The 17,907-nt window shown below is 38.9% G+C and overlaps 1 protein-coding gene across 1 annotated transcript; it reads left to right on the top strand.

Moving 5' to 3' along the window:
• The first annotated feature begins 5,031 nt into the window (after window positions 1-5,031).
• On the top strand, window positions 5,032-7,080 carry LOC145112791 (G2/mitotic-specific cyclin C13-1-like). Its single transcript, XM_079048926.1, has 6 exons — window positions 5,032-5,465; window positions 5,667-5,899; window positions 5,986-6,172; window positions 6,260-6,409; window positions 6,499-6,633; window positions 6,724-7,080. Exons 1-6 carry the CDS (start codon window positions 5,124-5,126, stop codon window positions 6,796-6,798), a joined length of 1,122 nt encoding a protein of 373 aa, XP_078905052.1. The 5' UTR covers window positions 5,032-5,123; the 3' UTR covers window positions 6,799-7,080.
• The last annotated feature ends 10,827 nt before the right edge of the window (window positions 7,081-17,907 follow it).

The following is a 17,907-nucleotide window of genomic DNA, read 5'->3' as shown; positions in this document are numbered from 1 at the left end:
CTCCACTGTTGGAGAAAATTAGGGAGGCACAGGTTGAGGGCCTGAAGGAGGAGCGCCAGAAGTGCGAAAGGATAGTTGGCCGAGTGGCTTCGTTTGATTACGACAATCGAGGATTGTTGACCCAGCATGGGAGGGTCTGGGTACCGTACTGGGGAGGAGTACAACAAGTGTTGATGGATGAGGCCCACAAGTCTCGGTTCTCCATCCATCCAGGGGCGAAGAAGATGTACAGGGATCTTCGACCCGATTACTGGTGGCCCTGCATGAAGCGGGACGTAGCTTGGTATGTGGAGAGGTGCCTGTCCTGCAGAAAGGTTAAGGTGGAGCACCAGAGGCCGCACGGCAAGATGCAGGCCTTAGATATTCCCGTGTGGAAATAGGAGGATATCACTATGGATTTTATTACAAAGCTTCCCAGGACCGCACGTGGGGTTGATTCGATATGGGTCATCGTGGATCGATTGACCAAGAGCACTCATTTTATACCGATCCAGGAGAGCATCTCGGCCGAGAAGTTGGCCGAGATTTATGTGCGAGAGGTAGTGACACGTCATTGAGTGCCTGTCTCGGTAGTGTCAGACCGAGATGTCCAGTTTACTTCCAGATTTTGGAAGCGGTTTCACGACGAGATGGGTACTCGTCTCCACTTCAGCACCGCTTTCCACTCTCAGACGGACGGACAGAGCGAGATAACGATTCAGACTCTCGAGGACATGCTTCGAGCATGTGTGCTAGACTTCGGTAGCAGTTGGGATACGTATCTTCCGTTAGCGGAATTTTCGTATAACAACAGCTATCACTCCAGTATAGACCGGCCTCCTTTCGAGATGATCTACGGGAGGAAGTGAAGGACCCCAATCTGTTGGGGTGAGGTCGGTCAGAGAGTCATGGGGATTACGGAGTTAGTACTCAAGACCACAGAGAGAATTCAGCAAGTCTGGAGCAGGCTCCAGATTGCTCATAGTCGGCAGAAGAGTTACGCCGACAAGCGGCGTTCGGACTTGGAGTTTCAGGTGGGTGATATGGTCCTCCTGAAAGTGTCACCCTGGAAGGGTGTTATCAGATTTCGGAAGCGAGGCAAGCTGGGCCCCAGGTTCATTGGTCTGTTTAGAGTTTTGGCCCGGGTAGGACGGGTTTCTTATCGGTTAGATCTTCCAGCAAAGCTCAGCTAGATCCACAGCACGTTCCATGTTTCTCAGTTGCGGAAGTGCTTAGTGGATGATTCAGCAGTGGTACCCCTGGAGGACATTCAAGTTGACGATAGCCTGAACTATATCGAGAGACCGGTGGCGATTTTAGATCGCAAGGTGAAAGAGCTGAGGAACAAGAGAGTATAGTTAGTGAAGGTGCAGTGGCAGCACCGCAAGGGCTCGGAGTGGACATGGGAGCCCGAGGAGGAGATGAGAGAGCACTACCTGGAGTTGTTTCCGGATGCAGAAGACTTCGAGGACGAAGTCTAAGACAAGTGGGGGAGAATTGTAACGCCCCGTTTCTGGTACGTATTTAATTCATTAAATGTCATTTTATAAGATCTACTTGACGAGTTGTAGCCCTAACTTGTCGAGTAGATGCCAGGTTGCACACGGGTTTAAGTGACCTACTCGGCGAGTCCACGCCTTGACTCGACGAGTAGGCCAGCCTAGGGGAAACCCTAATATTTAGGGTTTGCACCCTATTTAAGCAACATTATAGGCCTCTTGTCCAGCCTCCATCACCTCCAGAGCAATAACCCCGAAACCCTAATCCTCCATAAGTGAACTTGATCTTTCTTTGTGATTTTGAGAGTTATTTGGTGTATTTGAAGCTTGTGAGAAGAAGAGGAAGAAAGAGGACTTCAAGAGAAGATTTTAGATCCAGGAACAACATCAGCTTCTCTTCACTTTCTGGTAATCAAGCTTCATACTTGACTTGTAGTTTCTTAGATCTCCTTGTGGTCATCTTTATGTGGTTTTGGGTCCAAGGAGCTTGATCCTTGGGACTTGGACGTCCCAAGTCGATTTACACACAAATCTGGAACCTTGGAGGGTCCTCATGGCATAAAGGTGCCATCTTTATGGCCATGAGAACCCCAAGAAGGAAATAAACCCCATTTTGGTCCTTTGAGCATAAAAGTCCCATGCATAAACGTAAAGTTCGTGGCTTTACGTGTTATACCGATCTTAGGAACCTAAATCTACCTTCTGGATGAGTTTTTCACATCAGAAATCGGATTATTAGTCTTGGACATGCATGGACTCGGCGAGTCGTTCTTGGGACTCAGCGAGTCGTGAGTTGGTTCCCAAAACTGTTATGACTCAGAGGAACCCATTTTAGTTCAGAAGGGATTTGGATGAGTCCAGGGAAGGGACTCAATTAAATGGACAAAGCCATGGATCTGGAAACCATGGGACTCAGCGAGTGCAGGAACGTACTCGGCGAGTCCAAGGCCATTTCCCAACTCATGAAGACGGACTCGACGAGTTGTTTATACAACTCGGCGAGTCAAAGACTAGACACGTTCGTATGATGAAGATAAACTCGACGAGTTAAGGAGGAACTCGGCGAGTCGGATAAAGATTGTCCCAAGGTTATAGTTGACGGAGAACTCGTCGAGTTCTTGCTAAACTCGACGAGTGGAGACGAGTTGGGGATAGATGAAAGGATTGGGACTCGGCGAGTTGGCGGGCCAACTCGGCGAGTCCGGTCAACTGAAAAGTTGACTTTGACCAGGATGTGGACTTTAGCCAAGGGTAAAATGGTCAATTTACCCAAAGGATAGTTGTCGATTTCTGACTAAGTGTCATTGTGGAAATTGTAGCCGGAGAGTCGCCGGGGCAGCAGTCAGATATTTCCACTTAGTGTTCAGCAGCCAGTTACGCGAGGTGAGTTTTCTTCCAGTAGGAACGGGTCTATGGCCACAATGCTGGCCCGTTTAAGTTGTAGAGTACGTCGGGGTAAGCCCGATGCAGTTTATATGTTCCGGACCTCGGGCCGATACCGGGGCGGTCCCGATAAGTAGTTATGTATGCCTGATGTCTTTGTGATTCATGCATGTTTATGTGTTAGGTGTTATGTGTCCCGGGGTAAGCCCGATGTATGCTAGTTACATGTTATGACTATGTGTTCCGGGCTTCGATCCGATGCCGGGGCAATCCCGATGCAGATTATATGTTTATGATATATGTTATGTTGTGTATGTGTCGGGGTAAGCCCGATGCCGGGGTGAGCCCGATGCCCGATGCGGTCGGATGCCGGGGTGAGCCCGATGCCGGGCAGGAGTCCGATGCCGGGTAAGCCGATGCCGGGATTCGTCCCGATGCAGTTGGGAGAGGTCCCATAGTTATGTGATTGTTACATGCTATATATGGTAGTTTGAGGGAGCTCACTAAGCTTTGTGCTTACAATTTTCATTTTGGTTTCAGGTACTTCTACTAGCAAAGGGAAGGGCTCGGGATGATCGCATAGCACACACCACAGTCTTCAGTCTGGGAGTTTTACTCTGATATTTTGATACGATATTTGGCATGAAATTTGACATGTGATAAATATTATGAGATTTTGAAACACATAGTTTATGATGTTTACACTTTGGTACTAAAATGATGGTTTTAACAATGTTTTAAAAACGAAATTTTTGGGTTGTATTTTTGGGATGTTTCAAAATGTTTAATTTTTCTTCATTTATCCTCCTCAAGGAGAGGTTATGATATCAAAAAAAAAAAAACCACAAGTGCTTCAAGGGAGATTAGATTGAAGCTAGATTTTTGTTAATATAGGTTTAATTACAAGAAGTAGATGCTATAGTATTTTGATTTTTGTTTATCTAATTTATTGGTGGTTGCCGAGGGTTTTATAAAGTCGTCAGATTTATGAGAAATGTCGAGGGAGGGAACGCTGGATAGAGGGATAGTAGACCCTAACTGATTTATAATGATATAAATAATAATATGCAAAAATAAATAAATCATAAAAGAAATGAATAAGGACATTATGATCACTTTAGGTCTAATAGTGACCAACGCATAACAAAAAAATATAATAAAGACCGTCCGAGTTAAAAAGAAAATTAGGTATAAAATACACAGATTACCACAAATCATATGGACCATTCATATAATTTACCTTTTTTGATTTTTCGTAATCAAACATTAACTAGTTCGAAATAACTTTTACAATAAAGTAACTGAAAATATAAGTTAGTATATTTTAATCTAAATACAAAATAATGCTTGCCATTAAGGCATTAACCATAAAAAAAGTACAGAAATCTGAAAAAATAATTATATAATACAATTTGAGTCCAATTCTTGGTAGGGGTGGCAAATCGTGCTATCGTTTCGTGTTTCTGTCTGACACGACACGCCAAGGTTTTATGTAACACGAACACGACACGACACGATGTCATGTTTTTTTTAACTAACACGAAAACGAACGAATTAAAAAACGACAAACACGACACGACACGAAAAATATAACATATACTAAAAATTAGTTTATTTAATGAATACTTTATCAAATGTAACACGACAAACACGATAAAAAACTACTAAATTGTGTCGAATATTGAACACGAACACGACACGACACGACATCGTGTTTTTTACAGTTAACACGAACACGAATTCAGATTTCAATTTCGTCTCAATTTCGTTTCGTGTCATATATTTTTGTCGTGTCGTGTAATAAATTGCCACCCCTAATTCTTGGGGACCAAACTGTAAAACTTGCAAAACATCAATAACCAAAAGCATAAATTTTGTTGAGGTTATTCTTTCTTTTTAAATACATTGGCGAAAGGCGCGTGGTTTAGCGTTTCAAATCACAATCGAAAATCGAAATCATGTTTCAATTTTTTAGTTTTAAAACCCATGAAAATAGCCGCCATGCACATTTCACCAATTTCTAATCCCTGATCCCGCATCTGACGTGTCAACTCCCCATTCGTCCCTTCAAAATTTTCATCTCAAAATTTTCACTAAAACACCCTTCGCCCCTCCATTCGCAAAAACCTCAAATTTTTTTGAATCAGATTGAAAATGGCGGCACCTTCCTTCATTATATTACTTACACTCTCTCACCCCATTTCACCACCATCAATCTCCGAATCTCTCTCCTGGTTTCGTGGGTCGAAAGATTATTAAACAATGGCAGACCAGGAGAACAACTATGGTGTTAGAGTTACTCGCCAGGCGAAGAAGAGGGCCATGGAGGCGATTGGATCTCAGTTTCAACCGGCGAACAAAAAGAGGGTCGTCTTGGGTGAGATATCGAGTAATGCGGCTTCATTGGAGAATCCGAAGGTGGGATCTGATCTTGTTCAGAAGACAAAATGTGGATCGAAGAAGGTGAAGAAAGCTGTGAAAGCAGTGATAGCAGCGGCGAAAAAGCATGAACTTGCTGCCGAGAAGACGGACGACCCATTGATTGACCCTCAGATGTGCGAAGCTTACGTCTCAGATATCTACGAGTATCTTCATAACATGGAGGTATACAAATTTCCCCTTTCATTTTCAGTTCCCATTCCCACTTCCATTGCTAATTTCAAGGGTAACTTTGAATCTAGGGCTTCATTTTAGTCATTCTCATGTTAATTCGGGATATAAAAGTACCAAGAAATCTAAATATAGATTAGGGCTGAAAGTAATTTGGGAATCCATATTAAAGTTTAGTTTCTATTCTGAATCCAGATGGAAGCAAGAAGAAGACCACTTGTTGATTACATTGAGAAAATACAAAAAGATGTTACTGTGAATATGCGAGGTGTATTGGTAGATTGGTTAGTAGAAGTTGCAGAAGAATACAAGCTTCTTCCAGACACTTTGTATCTCACCATCTCCTACATCGATAGATATCTATCAGTAAATGTTCTCAACAGACAAAGACTTCAACTTCTTGGTGTTTCTTCAATGCTCATTGCATCGTAAGTTTTAAATATTTGGGTGTTTAATCTATTCATTTTTACTCCATGATTTGATTCGTATGTCTAATTTTTCTTTTAATACGCAGAAAATACGAAGAAATCAGCCCTCCACACACAGAAGATTTCTGTTATATCACAGATAACACGTACACGAAGCAAGAAGTCGTGAAGATGGAAGCCGATGTGCTAAAAACCCTAAAATTCGAAATGGGAAACCCCACAGTTAAAACATTTCTCAGGCGATTCACTAGGATTGCTCAAGAAGATTACGATGTAAAACTCTATTTCTTATTTTCATTATTCTAATTCGTGGTTCATTATGTAATTGCTAATTTATGTATTCTCTTTTGCATTTTACAGGCACCCAATTTGCAATTAGAGTTTTTGAGCTATTATCTAGCAGAATTAAGCTTACTCGACTGTGGTTGCATTAAGTTTTTGCCTTCCATGGTGGCTGCATCAGTTACATTTCTTTCAAGATTCATGCTCAAACCGAATTCACACCCATGGGTAAGAATTGTATATTCTCAAACTATTTCATTCTTTGATAAAATCGTTGTTGTGATTTTTTGTTCTTATGTGTTATATTTGTTCTACAGAATTTAGCTTTGGAACAGCTCTCTGGATATACACCCTCTGATTTGAAAGAATGTGTTACAATATTACATGAATTACAATCAAGTAGAAGATGTGGAAATTTGGTAGCTATTAGAGAAAAATACAAGCAACATAAGGTTCGTGCAACATTTTCATAATCAAACTACATAATTCTTGTTTCCATCGCTCTAAAATCTGATGCAATTGTGTTATTTTTCTTATTGCAGTTCAAATGCGTGGCTGAATTGTTATCTCCTTTGGTGATTCCATCTTCCTTCTTTAATAGCATCAAAGAACGATAGTTTTGATGAAGATTCAGATTTGATATAGAAGTTTTGATGGAAGCTGCAGCTTTGACTCATAACTGTGACTGGTTTGACTAGATTGATGCTTTGAGGGTCTTGATTGATGTTCCTAATGGAAGCTATGGCTATGACTGTAATTGTTCTTCTAGATACTGGATTTTGGATAAAGAAAGAAATGTTGATTGGTTGTTTAAATGAAAGAGATATGTGGTAATGATGTTTTTGGAAGGTTGGGTTGCTATTAATAGCAACATGTAATAAAACAGAAGCTTACATTCATATACTCAAGACTGAGTTACAAAAACCTTCCTTCAGATTTGTGCACATTTTGTATATTCAGTCACTTAACTTCCTATTTTTAGTGTACTTGGCATTTTGTCAATCAAATAGTGAATTTTACTTCTTTACACCAAATAGTTATAAAATTGCTCTACCTCGTATCATTTGCTATACTATATTTTTGGTGTTGGTGACTATTAAAACACCAAATATTTTGTTATATTATTGATATGTTAATATAGCAACCTGTTTTCAAAATGTCTAATTTCCATTTCACTTTCTTATTTAAAAAAAAATTAATTTCAAAAGTTTTTAAGAAAGCATTGTTATTTTAAATGCAAGAAATAGCAACCAAATTTCATTGATATGTTGATATAGTTATTGTAAATCCTATACCTATGTTTAAATAGTTTTATGTTAATTTGTAAGTTATTAAGATATGTATTATCTTTTTAAATGAAGGTGTTAAGGTTGCACTTTGCAATGAGAGTTTAAGAAATATTTTTTGTTGAAAGTACATTGCTATAAATGAAAAAAAAACCATTAATTGTCATTTTAATGATTTTCGCAAATATATAAGAGTACATTGCTACGTTTAAAGATGAGACATAATATACTTTGGAGCTTTCAAGGGACTGAAAAGCCTAGACGAAGTATGAGTTTTGTATATCTATTACTAAATTTTGGATTTAATCAAATATGTGAAAAGAAAAAAAAAATAGAGATTTATTATTTTAGAAAAGACTTAAAAGAAAAGGAAAAAAATGATGAATTTCTAAATTTTAATTAATTGGTCAAAGGAAGGTCAACACTTAAAAATTAAAACACAGACTCCATTTTTTTGCCTGTGTGCGTGAATCCTTGGACTCAACAAGAAAACGGAAAGAAATAAAATTGAAGTTGTATTTCTCTTGTGGTATGATCGAGAATTAGAAGGAAAGATAAAGCAGCAAAGCTGCGATAGAAGATGGAGGAGTACTGCCATGGTAGTTCTGCCACTGTTGGCGGAAAGGGGCCCTCATGGCGGGGACAGTGGTCAGGTTTGGGTTCACAAAGTGTTTTTCTCATGGTGGTTAAGAGGATGCTTCTCGTTGTCTTCGTGACCGGATGAAACGAGACAAAAACGACGCCATTTGGTTTGAAACATTACACCGTTTGACAACGGTCAAAATCAAATAAAAAAATTATTTTTTAAAATTTTACTATAAATACAACATATCGCCTCTTGGATTTGCTGGTTACGAAAATTATTTCAACATTTTATTGTCTCAAGGATCACCACAAATCTCATACCAAGGAGCCTATTTCAATCCCGTTTCACCACCACTGCAATTTCCTAACTCACCTTATCTTCAATAAAATCCTTTTGGCCAAAACCCCAATTTCCAACAAAATCTTTTTTCGACTTTCTTTTCGATGCAACAACCAACCACCCAATCATCACCACCAACACAACCATCGGTCGAATCACAAACGGGAGGTAGTAGGAGAGGGAAAGGGAAAACGAAAGGAAGAAGGAAAGGGAACGCTATAGCGGTTGAAACGGAAAGTGAGGAAGTTCTACAATGGTGGACACAAGTGGAGGAATATGCTTTGACGGCAGCATGATGTAGTACTTTAAAAGACGAACTCGGCGGTAATGGTATGAAGAAAGGTGCTTATTGGTGGGCGGTGCTTGAAAATTCCATGCTATGTTGAAGAAAAAACCGTATCGCAATACGGACATGCTAAGCAGCAAATGGAGTTAAATAACTAAGCGGTGCACAAAATTCAATGGTATTTACACCAGACTTCAGACGCAACAACAGAGCGGAGCAAACGACTTTGATTTGTTCAAATCTGCAGAAGAACAATATCGGGTCGAAATGGGATATATGTTCGAGTTCGAGAAGTCATGGGAGTTGCTGCGAGTGGATCCAAGGTGGAATAAAACTCCTACATCGTCGGAAGTTCAATCCAAGAGATCTCGAAATTCGAGCTCGGTCGATAGACGCACGGACTCACATCGACCTAAACGCCGACACCGATGAGATCCCCTATGATATCGAGGAGATCTCCCCACCACGACGACCGCCCGGACGCGACAAAGCGAGACACACTACAAGGCATGCAGAGGAGGTTGATGCGAAAGCAAGAGATGTGGCAGAAATGAAAGCGAAATTCGATGAGCACAATTTATTACAAAAAGAAAAAAATAAGTTGAAACGTCGCCACTTGGAGTTCCTAGAAAGACATGCACGAGAGAAGCAAGAGCAAAAACAAAGAGAACTAATGATACAACAGTTGTCAATTCTTCAGACTAGCGAGGAGGGTTTGACCCCTCAAGATTTTGCGGTACTACAAGCGATGAACGATCAAATTAGGAAGACGTATTTGGGTTAATTAGGATTAGTAGTAAAATGTTATGGTTTTAGGTTTAATTTAGATGTTATTTAGGTTAATTAGGACTAGGAAAAAAATGTTATCTTTTAAAATTAATGTTTATTTATCGTAATCTTAATTTGGACTTTTAAAAAATTATATATTTTTTTGTTTTTTTAATATTATGTTTTATAAAAATATATTTGTTTTATTAATAAAAAAAACATGAAAAAGAAAAAAAAAAGCAAACTTGAAAAAAAAAATTTCAAAAAAGAAAAATATGACATGAAAAATACTGGTGTTATAACTTGAAAAACAATTTCCATGTTTGGTCTTATAACACCACTGCTTATGTGACATGTGAGGTGGTACCAAATTGGTGTTACATCTAGTTGCCCACACCAATGACACCAAATTGGTGTTAAATGTAGTTGTCTACACCCAATGATCTAAGAGCATCTCTAACCACTCCTATTTTTCATTATTTCCCTTATTTTTTTTTCTCAAACCCTACCACATTTATTCCCATATTTTGGGAGAAATGAATAGTATAACACCAAACTATTAATTTCTCCTAAAATAGTGATAAACTTTAAATTTTCGATTTTAGTCTCTCTTTTTATATATTTATACATTCCTAGTTTATTTTTATCTACTAATTATAATTTAAATGTAATATTTAATACTTATAATATTTTGTTATATATTAAATTATATTAATTAATTATAAATATAAAGTTTGTTTTTCGTTTATCAAATTCATATAAACATTTAAATATATATTGAAATTTTAAAACACGATAACGTATTTTGCAAAAGCTTATAACTAAGTGTTATAAATATAATTTTATTTATTTAATATTATTGTAATGAAAAAAATATAGATTATATATTTGTCAAAATCAAATTATTAGAAATGATATGTTTGACAATGTATGTAAGTTGGAAGAATGAAATATAATATATATATATATATATATATATATATATATATATATATATATATATATATATATATATATATATATATATATATTGGGGGGGGGGGGGGGGGAGGGGTTAAACATAACGTAAAAAATGGAGTATGGTTGAAAATGAAATACTATTTATCTTATTTTTTACTTCATTTTTTGGGAAAGAAATGGGAGTGGATTGGAGATGGTCTAACTTCTAAACTTCCATCTCCTAAAAACTTTAGCAATTAAGGTGTGGAGATTTGATTCCTTGAATCCATGTTAGATATGTTTTAAAATTAGTGAAATTATTTCAAATATTTGTGATATGTACTAAGAATACTTATGGGTTGATGTTTTAGTATTACAAGGAACTCAATAACATGAATTGATTTCATTTCTCTTAGAGATTTAGAGCATCTCCAATCCATTCTAAAATCTCATTTTTTTTTCTCAACTTTTTTTTTTCATTCTTCTTCATCCCTACCCTATTTTTATTATTATTTTTAGAGATATGAATATTTGTAACGCCCCATTCCTGGTATGCATTTAAAACATTATTTTTCTTTTATTTTAGAAGCTACTCGACGAGTCAGTGGCCCTAACTCGTCGAGTAGCAGCGAATTAGCACGTGGAGTAGGCGTGGCGACTCGACGAGTCTGCCAGTCTGGATGAAACCCTAATTCTTAGGGTTTGTACCCTATTTAAACGTCCTTATAGCCCCCATCCCAGCCTCCATCACCTCTAGAGCGTTCCCCCTCAAAACCCTAGCCCTCCATTGGTGAGTTGAGTGATTCCTTCTTGATTTTGAGTGTTTTGGTGTATTCTTGGAAGTGTAGAAGAGAAGGAAGGAGAGAAGGTGCAAAGGAGAAGAAGGAGATCCAGAAACTAGCTTCCATTTGCTACTTCATCTGGTAATAAAGCCTCTACCTTGTTTATTTTCCTAGTAGATCTTCATATATGCTTGTTTTGCCACTTTTAGGCCATTTCAAGGTCCAAACTCGAGATTGGAGCTCCCTTAGGGTAGTGAACTATAGATCTGGACATCATTGAGCTCCAGGAGCTCAAAGTAGCTACCTTTATGCAAAGCAAGGCCTTGTTCCAAACCCTAGGTTCCCATTTCTAGCTTATTTTGGTGTTTTAGCTTCATACCTCTATGCATGTACGTAAAGTTGGCAACTTTACGTGTTATATCGGCCCTAGAAGCTCAGATCTATGAATTTGATGCACTGGAATCGATTAGAATCAACTGTTTAGTGAAGACATGCATAGGACTCGACGAGTCGTTCATTGGACTCGGCGAGTAGGAGTGCAAACTCCCGATTTCTCCGATTTGAGAGTTGCGAGTTGAATCAGTGAGTGGAAGAGGACTTAGTGAGTTAGAACAAGGATCTGAAAGTAGAAGGACTCGACGAGTCTACGCCCCGACTCGGCGAGTCGAGTCGCGAGTTAGAGAATTGTGAGTTAGGGAACTCGGCGAGTCCATAGTAGGACTTGGCGAGTAGAGTCAACCTGGAAGTTGACTCTGAACAGGACTTTGACTTTGACTTTGACCAGGGGGTAAATTGGTCATTTACTCCATGAGGAATCATCAGTTGATTCAGAATGTTATGTGATTGTAGCCAAGGAGTCGCCGGAGCAGCGGACAAGGATTTCTCACTCGGGATATCAGCAGCCAGTTATACGAGGTGAGTTCTCCTTCAGTAGGAACGGGTCTACGGCACCAAGGCCGGCCCGTAGTGTGATATGATAGTAGGTGAGTGAGGGCGGGGCCCGTCTCTTATCCTAGCAGAGCATGGGCGAGGCCCGTATCTCATAGTAGTAGTTAAATATGATGTATGAGCAGTAGATTAGCTTTACATGTTGTCTGTGTGATACTTGTATGTTGGGTTTAGTAGTTGAGTGTGGGCGAGGCCCGTACCTCATCATAGTCAAGTGTGGGCGAGGCCCGTATCTCGAAGTAGTTGAGCATGGGCGAGGCCCGTACCTCAGAGATAGTGGAGTGTGGGCGAGGCCCGTATCTCCTAGATAGCGGAGTGTGGGCGAGGCCCGTATCTCCACGAGTGTGGGCGTGACCCGTATCTCCTAGTTGCATGCTATGTGTAGATGGTATGTGGTAGATTGGGGAGACTCACTAAGCTTTGTGCTTACTGTTTTCAGTTTTGGTTTCAGGTACTTCCACTAGCACTGGGAAGGGCTCGGGATGATCGCATGTCACACACCACAGTCTTCAGTCTGGGAGCTAGACTCTGATATTTGGATATGAGATTTGATTTGAGACAGATACTATGATGTTTATGATACACGATTATGATTTTACTTATGATTTTGGATGGTTGATGACTCTAATAATGTTTTGAAAACGAAATTTTTGGGTTGTGTTTTTGGGACGTTACAATATTATTCCAAAAAATATGGAGTAATTTCTCTAAAAATGAAGGTGAAGTTTGAATTGTCGGTTTTAGTCTATCTCTTTTTTATTTTATACATTTATAGTTTTTTATATATAAAAATTATATTAATTAATCATAAATATAAAGTTTAATATTTATGTATCGACTTTATATAAAAAATTAAATGCATACTAAAAATTTGAAACACGGTAATATATTTTATAAAAGCTAATAATTTAATAAGTTACTAACGTTTTTCGGGTCGGATCCGGTTCTTATTTGAAAACTACAAATTGAAAAACATTAAAACCAAAATCGGGCCGGTTCTGATTTTTTCCTGTCTGGTCTACGAAATACATTAGTAGTTTTTTCAAATATATGTGTAATATTTCTAAAAGATGTATGTATAATATTTATATATAAGTGTGTTATAAATATAATCTTATTTATTTAAAATCTATTGTTAATAAATTAATAGTTAATTCAAATACATTATATATTAACATTTTATTTTATTATAATTTTATGATAACATAATTGATAATATTAGTGTAATGAAAAAAAAAATAGAATATATATTTGTTAAAATCTAATTAATAGAAGGGGTGTGTTTGACAATATATGTATGTTACAAAAATGGAATATACTAGGAATATATACTTTTTAAGGTAAAAAATGAGGTTAAGAATGTAGTAGGGTTGGAAGATGAAACATTATTTAACTTATTTTTACTCCAGTTTTGGAGGAAAAAATGGAGATGAGTTGGAGATGGTCTTTTAAGGTTGAAGATGATGAATATTATTGGACAATTGACTATTTGTGGACTTTTGTTAAATTTCCGGATTAAATATTAAATGGGGTGGAATTAACTTCAAATTAATAAAATATGGATTATATGTTGAATTCAAAAGGTTCTTATATTCACTTTCTGGAATTACAAAGAATGGATATGCAACTCGTTATCAAACAAAATATGTACATAGTCATAAAAGAAGTCTAAGTAGATGTGAAAAAGACCATCAAAGTTTGTTATGCAAAATGCGTCATTTCTATATGTTATTATTCAGTTTAACTGGTTCAACCAAATTTTTGTAAAAACTATCTGGTTTGTTCCAGTCCAAAATAGGCATAAATCGGTGCTAGTTGAACCGCTCCCTTCCCCAGATCCCGATCCAACCAGTTCGTGGTTTGGTCATCCAATGTTCTAATCATCCTTGTTGAATACCTTTCAACCATGGTGTTTTTGGAGCAATCTTCTTTTTGGTGTTGAATACATTTCTCTTTACAATAAAAACTAAAGGTCCTAATATATTCACCTCCATTATTTGTTTGAATACACTTCAACTTCTTCCCAATTTATCTCTCAACTAAGGCATAAAATGTAACGTCCCAAAAATACTAACTAAAAATTTTATTTTTAAGTCAACCAAAACCATAAAACATTCATTTCATAAGCCAATTAAAGTGTGACAATGTAGAAAATAGTTATCAGAGTACAAATCAAAATCATAGAATGTGGAACACGGGTGGATGTGGTGCGATCATGTTGGACCCTTCCCCTTCGAACCAGAGGTACATGCAACCATAAACATAAACTGTAAGCACAAAGCTTAGTGTGTTCCCCAAAATAACACATACCATACATACATCGGGCCCCGCCCGATACGAATCTATCATAAACATGCGATGGGTACCGCCCAACACATTCATCAGGCCCCGTTTGGCATCGGGCCCCGCTCGGTATACATAGAAACACATACAATACTTGCAAAAGTCACACAGACAACTAGCATCCTATAAACATAAAACAATGGGCCGTCATTGGTGCCTTTGACCCACAAATATTGTGAGGAGACTCACCTCAATTTGAAGATAACTGAAATCTTACACACACAACTACTACAAAGCTCCTCACACTGAACACATCAAAACCAATCCCTAATTAGCACTTAGAGATAATAACCCATAATTAAGGTCCAAATCACATTCTCTCTCACTAAGGGTAAAAGAGCATTCTACCCTTTCCATACTAGACCCAACTAAGCATGACCCAAGGCCCAAAAATAACCCAAGAGCACTTCTGGGAGTACGCCATGCGTACTCTCTTCTTACGTCATACATACTGAGTTACTACAGAAAAGGAAATGGGGCAAAAATCGTTACGCCCTGCGTACCCCAGGGTTACGCCATGCGTAATCCCACTGATGCCAAATTCCATTTTAAGCTCCTAATACCTAAAGACTAAACGTCCAAATCACAAATCTTAATCTTGGGAAGGTCTTAACTGATAAATTAGTCAACTTTAAGCTTTTTCATGGCTTAATGGAGCCCAAAACCAAACCCTAAGTCCATAACAATCTTTAATAACCCCAAACTCTTGCGTGAGTGAGAAATAGAAACAAAGACTTTATTTTTATGATACAAGATCCTCAAAAACAACATAAAGTGACAAACTTGAGCTCTGGAGTAGCTTTTAGTCACAAGACCAAACCATGGGACCAAAAGCATGCTAATCTCTAAGCTAGTCTAGATTTAAGCCATAAAACCATAAAGGTGAGAGGTTTATACCTCCAGAAGCTTACAAAGGTGATTAAGGCCTTGGATATTCAAGCTCTAGCTACAACAACCCTCAAAGAAAAACTTCTACTCCTTCACAATGCACCAAGAACACACAAAAGAGTCTCACACAAGCTAAGCAGGGATTAGGGTTTCGAAACACTAGTTGGGGAGGATAGAGGCTGAACATGGAGAGGCTTCAAGGGACTTAAGGTCCTTAAATAGGGGATTAACCCCAATATTTAGGTTTTGGGATATGCATGAGTACACCCTGAGTACTCTTTATGTACGCCCAACGTACTCGACTAAGTCCGCGTTCTATCTTAAATGACCTTCGCCCGACGTACGCATCAAGTACACCATACGTAGGGACTAATTTTGCAAGAAATTAATAATTGAGCTGGAATTGAAAATACCTGGAAACGAGTGTTACAACTCCCCCACTTAAATTAGATTTCGTCCTTGAAATCATTCCTTATGACCACTCTGCCACACCCGAAAACCCTGTCAGAACTTCTTGGATACCCATTTGGACTGAGAAGTCCTCTTATGCGGATGTCTGCCTTTTAATTCTGCTATCAAAGCCCCAAACTTAGCAGAGATCACACACCCCGATGGAAAACTGAACCTTAATCCTCCGCCCTTAACCAACTAAGGAGGATTTCTACTGTCCTACCTGAAAGCTGAAAACCCTAAACAATGTATGACTTACCAACATACATAAACATTTCATCCCATATAAAGACTCTAATTTGCAACCCGAACCAAACGAAACCCTTCCCTTCCGGGATTAACTTGCTAACAACTGTAAAGACAGAACCCCTATCTTTCATCACGGCTAAAACATCTCATATGAAAACAAGGCGACTTCCAACGCGAGTCTCGCTCATAGGTACCGAACCCGAACTTCACCCGCATCCTAATAATCAAGGTTTGCATATCCGATATATCCGAGATCTCCTGCATCCATGTTGGCCTACTACTAAACTGGGATGCATAATCCCTAACCGTCCGTTGAGACCGACAATCTCACGCCTGGTCGCACAATGAGACTCCGCTCAAGATTCTAACTGATAAAGGCTACCCTAGCCTAATTACCACACAGATTCAATCCGTTGATCACAGAGTCTCCCTAATCTAATCGTGATCCAGCACCTCAACTAAGCCAACTACTACCGGGTTCCACCCTCAAGAGTCACACACTTACTGCTTCACGATCAACCCAGATACCATCTAATCCGCTAGGACGCAAGCTCGCAGATCACCCTGATCTCGCCATCATTATATCATTGGTCATGAGGCTTACAACCATCACTACCTTCCCCATGCATATCCTCGAATGTATGAAAAGTCTACTTACCCAAGTTAACCTAACCAAATGGGCCTTGACCATGGATTTCACCCTTATTATCATAGTTAACTGGGCTTCGCCAACAGATCTCGCTCGCCCATGGGTCTCACCCAATCTACATAACCGAGTGGGCCTCACCCATGGGTATCACCCATTCTAACATAACCAAACGTGCCTCGCCCACGGGTCTCACCCACAATAGGGATCTACAAGCCTAAAACACCAACACAACTCCGTCAATCCTCATTCCCAATAAAGAGTGGTCAACCAACAATAACGGTCTGACTTGGCCCATACGTGCGTTGTGATCCTCCTATAGTCCAACAACCATTCCTACAATAATATATCACATCCTGGTGCATGCTACGACTCCATTATAGACTTACAACACTTCCACAACAGTCTATCAACCTTGTGTATGCTACGACTACCCCGTAGTCTTACAACACTTCCCTAACAGCCATGGGCCCAACCCATGGTCTTGACCTCCATCTAACGAGCTCATAACCCTCCCTTACCTCAGCCTCCACTGTTCAGAGTCGTTTTCCCCAAACCCTAATCATTTCCTTAAGTGTGTGAGCTTATAGAGTGTATTTTAAGTAGTTGGAGAAGAAGGTGTTGCATCAAGGTGTTGGAGAAGGAGATCAAGTTTGTAGATCTGAAGTTGTTTGGTGCCCTAGAAGCTCCAGAAGGTAAAAAAGCTTCAAACTTTATGCTTGCATGATATAGATCTAGCTATTCTAGCCTTATGGAACCATTCTTGTCCCAAAAGTCCCCAAATTGGTGCATGATGTGATTTGGACAAGATAAGCTGTCCTTTCAGACCCTTGAAGAGGTCCTAAGTGATAAAATGAGGTCCAAATAGCTTAAGTTGTCCCATGCATGTAGTAGAAAGGTATTAATGGATTAAGACCATGGATTAAGAGCTTTCTGGACGTCCAAAGTAATAAAGTTCAAGGATGATAGGACATGATTGATTGGTAGTTGAGGGTATTCCATCCCGAGGATGATAGGACCCAAGTATGTTGTCTCTATAGACTGTTATATGATTATCTGATATAGGTGCACATGTTTGATTGGTTATGGGCATTCCAACCCAATGGTTATGGGTCGAGAGCATTCCATCCCGAGGATGATTGGGCTCGTAGTATATTGGTATTCCAACCCGATGGTTGAAGGCCTGGGGGTATTCCAACCCGATGGTTGAGGGCCT

The sequence above is a fragment of the Lactuca virosa genome, chromosome 1, assembly GCF_052849685.1.
Source record: "Lactuca virosa cultivar CGN04683 chromosome 1, Lactuca_virosa_CGN04683_v6, whole genome shotgun sequence".
Lineage (NCBI taxonomy): Eukaryota > Viridiplantae > Streptophyta > Magnoliopsida > Asterales > Asteraceae > Lactuca > Lactuca virosa.
Note: the sequence above shows the minus strand (reverse complement) of the source record. Positions and strands in the feature narration are given on the sequence as shown.